We start from the raw sequence: 5879 nt of genomic DNA on the forward strand, positions 1-5879 counted from the left end.
CTAGTACTTTCATCCCGAATTAATAGTATTTTAATTTTTTCTAATTTTCGTCAATAATATAATTTGATTTTATTATTAATTTTCACTATAAAAAATACACAAAATTAAAATGATAAGATGAAATTTTTAATTTAAAAATACAATACATAATATGATAATTTAAATACAAGATAACAATACAATACATAACATAATGACTACATATATTATACTGCACAACATGATAATTGAGGATGAATGTGAAAATGCACCAATTCAAGAAGTTGTAGAGGCTCCAACTCCAACGACAGAAATTGTGGTAGATGAAAATCCCCGGTTTGAACAATTTTTAGCTAGACATAAAAAATTTAAGGACAAAAATGCACATTTTGAACTCCATAACGCATTAATAGAACATTTATGGGAGCAACGTAATAGTTTTGAAAATTGAGTGTTTATGTATTGTATTTCACTTTTATTTGAATTTGTCCACTAATTTGTATATTATATTATATTTTCTTACAATTTATGTTATTTAAAAATTAAGAATAAAATATAATTTTATATTAAATAAAAAATTTGAAAAAATAAAATTTTCTATCACATGAAAATCTATATTACTTTAAAATCATGAACTCCTAACTTGAATGTTAAATTACTACAATATTCCTAACTTAGGTTGTGACTTTTTTGATAAGTTGTGACTTTTTTTCAAAGGGTTGTCATTTTTTCGATGAGATGTGACTTTTCCAAAGATTTGTGACTTTTTTCGATGAGTTGTGACTTTTTCCGATAAGTTGTGATTTTTCGATGAGTTGTGACTTTTTCCAAAGAGTTTGTGACTTTTCCAATAAGTTGTGATGTAGATATATGTTTCTGAATAACTATTTCCAAAATTATTAGACTTCTTAAGAGTTAGATAATTGTCATGATTTATTTTTTTGATGTTCAAGACAAAAGAATGACTTTATTTATCAATTTTACTTTGGTGAATTAGATTGTCAGGAAGTTTGCTTCAAAATAGTTATTATTAAATAAACATAGTATGTATTAGTTTATTTTTATTATTTATTTAATAACTAATTTTTATGAGATAAATATTTCATTAATGCAAATATATATATATCTATATCTATATCTATATTACCTTAAAAACATGAACTCCTAACTTGAATGTTAAATTACTACAATATTCCTAACTTAGGTTGTGACTTTTTTGATAAGTTGTGACTTTTTTCAAAGGGTTGTCATTTTTCGATGAGATGTGACTTTTCCAAAGATTTGTGACTTTTTCGATGAGTTGTGACTTTTCCGATAAGTTGTGATTTTTCGATGAGTTGTGACTTTTCCAAAGAGTTGTGACTTTTCCAATAAGTTGTGATGTAGATATATGTTTCTGAATAACTATTTCCAAAATTATTAGACTTCTTAAGAGTTAGATAATTGTCATGATTTATTTTTTTGATGTTCAAGACAAAAGAATGACTTTATTTATCAATTTTACTTTGGTGAATTAGATTGTCAGGAAGTTTGCTTCAAAATAGTTATTATTAAATAAACATAGTATGTATTAGTTTATTTTTATTATTTATTTAATAACTAATTTTTATGAGATAAATATTTCATTAATGCAAATATATATATATCTATATCTATATCTATATTACCTTAAAAACATGAACTCCTAACTTGAATGTTAAATTACTATAATATCCAAAGAGTTGTGATTTTTCGATGAGTTGTGACTTTTCCAAAGAGTTGTGATTTTTCGATGAGTTGTGACTTTTCCAAAGAGTTGTGATTTTTCGATGAGTTGTGACTTTTCCAAAGAGTTGTGATTTTTCGATGAGTTGTGACTTTTCCAAAGAGTTGTGATTTTTCGATGAGTTGTGACTTTTCCAAAGAGTTGTGACTTTTTCGATGAGTTCTAACTTTTTGATAAGTTCTGACTTTTTTGATAAGTTGTGAATTTTTTCAAAGGGTTGTGATTTTTCGATGAGTTGTGACTTTTTCAAAGGGTTGTGACTTCTCGGAAATGTCATGACTTTTCAGATAAGACACAAAAACACTTTTTCATACTACCCTTTGTTGACTATAAATAGAGCCTTTCTCTCATTATTCAACCACAATTTTTTTTAATCTACTGTTCTTCTTCTTCTTGCATTTAAAAAAAAATCGTGTGATTTATTGTCGTTGAGTGAGTTTGAAGTTTAGCAAAATATGAGGTACCACTATTCTGATAAAGTAAATCGTTCTATCCTAAGAAGGTATATTCCATAACCACGAGTACTTGAGAAAAATAATTTTGATGATATAACAATATTTTTTTTACTTAATACATACATTAATATATAATGTTTCAAAATATGAAGTTAACATGATGTAGTTTAAATACATTTGTTTTTGTTAACAATTTCTCTTGTGATATAGATATATGCTTCCAAATAACCATTTCCAAAATTATTAGACTTCTTAAGAGTTAGATAATTGTCATGATTTGTTTTTTTGATGTTCAAGACAAAAGAACATTCACAATAGAATCTGCAATATTATTTTGTGTAAAACTTATTATTCAAATCTTCGCTTAAATAAGCAATATTATTTACTATGCCATATATTTTATGAATTGGTAATCACGTGCAACACACGTGTTGAAAAACTAGTTATATAAAGTAATTATTTGGGGGGGGGGGGGGAATAAAGGGATTTATATTATGAAATAAGAAAATAAGAATGAAATAAAAATAAAAATATAATATTGAGGAGAGAGGAAAATATATTTTTTAGAGAGTAAAATAGAAAATTGGATTGGAGTTGGTTGTCTGATAAAATAGAAAACTCTATATTTGAAGAGTAAAATAGAGTGTAGGGTTGGAGATGCTCTTAGTAATGCATAGATTAATTATGAGGGAATTCAATTATTTTATGCAAGATTTAGTTATTCCACTTTATATTCTGCATAGAATAACTATAAATTCTCATAACTTATACAAATAGTAGTTATGCGAATTTCTAAGTTTCAAATCAAAAGTAAATTTGTGTGAATCCACAATCATAAACCCGCTATGCAATAAAGAAAGATACATTTGTATTCACTTTCATTCAGAACACGCAAAGATTGTGCTACCGTAGAAGCCAATATGAAATAAACATTCACAATCCACAATCATGAACTTGGCTCTGCACTAAAGAAAGGTGCATTTGCATTCACTTTCATTCAGAACAAGCAACGACTGAGCTACTGCAGAAGCCAGTATGAACAAACACTGACAATCCACAATCATGAACTCGGCTCTGCACTAAAGAAAGGTGCATTTGTATTCACTTTCATTCAGAATAAGCAATGGTTGAGCTACCACAGAAGTCAGTATGAACAAATACGGACAATCCACAATCATGAACTCGGCTCTGCACTAAAGAAAAGTGCATTTTTATTCACTTTCATTCAACACAAGCAATGAATGGACTACCGCGAAAGTTTGAACAAACACTGACTTCTCATTATATTAATTTTATATGTAAATAACTTACACTCTAACTAGTCGCTTAAACATAACATTATTTATACAAAATTTAATGTCTTAATGTCTGCATAATTCACCTTCAAAACAACCCCTAATTGGATAAAAGCAGCTCATAATTAAGTAAAACATAACTAATCTCACTCCATTCAGATAAATAAAAGTAAATGAACATCTTTAAACTGAAAATCTGAAATGAGTTTCTGTTTGTTACATCAACTAGTGAAATTCATGACCACTTTTACATAGAATATAATCAATATAGATGCTGCACTCTCCATTTTAGTCCGGAGTGAAGATGGTCTACAAATAGGGGGAGAAAAATTTGTTTTATCGAACAACACGTCAAGGGTTCAATTCCTGCTAACTTCAAAACCAAAAAAAATACAGTCAAGTATAGTTAGCAACTCCTCTTCTTTCTTCATACTCTATCATCATCTCATTTTGTTCCTCTCTATTACCTCATCAAGTCGAGCCGAGTTTTTTTTGGAAATAGTCTCTCTATGATATAATCTGCATACATTCTACTCTCGAAATCACTATTGTTGTTGTATTACCTCATCAAAGCTGCTCTTGTTTTGATGAGTTTTCATCATCAAAATTCCAATTCTCACACAAAACTCTCTTACCTATTCCACCACTTCTACACACACCTAACACCCCACCACCAATCTTAAACCTCACTTTCCCTCTCTTCAATGGCAATTCAAGTCCTTTCCTTTCCTTTTCCCCACTATCAGTTTTTTTCTCCTCTTTCTTCTCCCTCTCTGGTTCCTCAGTTTTAGCACAATATCCCCAAAGTTCCCTTCTTCTCTTCTCAACAATTTCCTTCTCGTGATTCTCAATCACCGGCATTACTGGTAGCCATGTCGGAATATGCTTCTTCTCTCCTTCAATGTACTCAATCTTACTACTACCTACATTTCTCATACCTTTTCTGCTTCCTACTGAAAATATTTTCCTAGGCAACGGTTTTGCGAATGGAATTTCCTTGGAATCCTCCGTAAATGTATCGAGTTTCTTCACCGCGCCGGAGTTGAGAAAGCAACCGGTAGCTCTCCATGCTCCGGGGAATCCACTCACGGAGCTCAGCTCATCCACGGCGGCGATTGTGTCGACGAGATTTGCCTGGGTACGGGATGCTGAGTTGGCTGAATCCGCGGCGGACTTAGCGATTGTTCTCAGGTACCTGACGGCGATGTCTGTTAGGATTCCGAGAACAGGAGCTTCTGCCGCTGTGAATCCGATTGAACTGCAGATCTGCGCTACTGCTGTTCTGGTTATGGTGAAGGCGTAATCGGATTCCGATAACGGCGTGGACGGAGGAGGAATCGCCTTTGCCGCCAGAGGACGGTTGCGATTTGATTTTGAACTCATGTGGGCGGCTCTGCTACGAGAGTCCTGAAACAAAAAACCCTAGATGTTCATTGGAAAGTTTTAGAGGCAGAGTGGGGGCTCGAACTCGTGCCGTTAAATTGCCGAAAGTAATAAACTGCAAACCAGTACGCTAGGAAATCTAATAGTACATTGTTTTTATTTTTTACATTATTTAATTAAAAAACAGGAGAGAGACGTTTACCTTGTACGAACTTGAGGTCGATAAATCTGCAAATCTAGAAATTTACTTCAGCCAATTGAATTTTCCCAAATTCTTTCTGTTTAAGAACTAAAAGAAATTGTGTAAGTATAACAATTTTTTTAAGAAAAACAAGTCACTCTAACAAAAGAGACACACACATCAAGATGTTTATCAGCGAGTGGAGGCGACCGCTCAATAAAGAGGATTTTATCTTAGGCAATTGCTCAATAAAAAGGATTCTATCATGAAAATGCAATGTAATGAAAAACGATGTGGACTATGTATATGGTAACTTATTAGGGTTTACGTAACCCATGCTGGATTAATCGTATTATGGGCCGGAGATCTGAACCTATTTGAAATGGCCCATTTCTACTAAAAGGGTGAGAAAGAAATAGAGGTATGACTGGCATAATATTTACGATTGAATTAAAAAATATATAGGGGTTGGACAATTTGTCAAAGAAAATACTCGAACAAGAAATCGAATTGAGACAAATACCGATCAAATTGAACGTATTAAGCATAAACAACTTCTTGTTACTGATCCCGACATATGAGGGTTTCGTTCAACTACAAGCATCGTGAATCAAGGGGAAAATGAAATCATATGTTGGAAGGTGAATTGAATGGAGTTCAAGTTTTTCATTTCCTAAAGTAAAATTATGATTTTACATTTAAAGGAAGTCTTAGGAGTCTACTTTAGCGATGAACTCAAATATGCAAAATATCACGATCCAACTCGTCATGAGAGACACTCACCCTAAACCCCTATGGTGGGAGGACCACTATCTAATATC

General features: G+C 31.8%; 1 protein-coding gene across 1 annotated transcript; it reads right to left on the reverse strand.

Annotated features, from left to right (window-relative positions):
• Positions 1–3658: 3658 nt before the first annotated feature.
• Positions 3659–5121, reverse strand: LOC102579059 (uncharacterized). The gene has a single exon (XM_006362546.2). The coding sequence runs from the start codon at positions 4875–4877 to the stop codon at positions 4062–4064; it is 816 nt and encodes a 271-aa protein (XP_006362608.1). The 5' UTR covers positions 4878–5121; the 3' UTR covers positions 3659–4061.
• Positions 5122–5879: the final 758 nt, after the last annotated feature.

Source organism: Solanum tuberosum, unplaced genomic scaffold (genome assembly GCF_000226075.1).
Source record: "Solanum tuberosum cultivar DM 1-3 516 R44 unplaced genomic scaffold, SolTub_3.0 scf00406, whole genome shotgun sequence".
Classification (NCBI taxonomy): domain Eukaryota; kingdom Viridiplantae; phylum Streptophyta; class Magnoliopsida; order Solanales; family Solanaceae; genus Solanum; species Solanum tuberosum.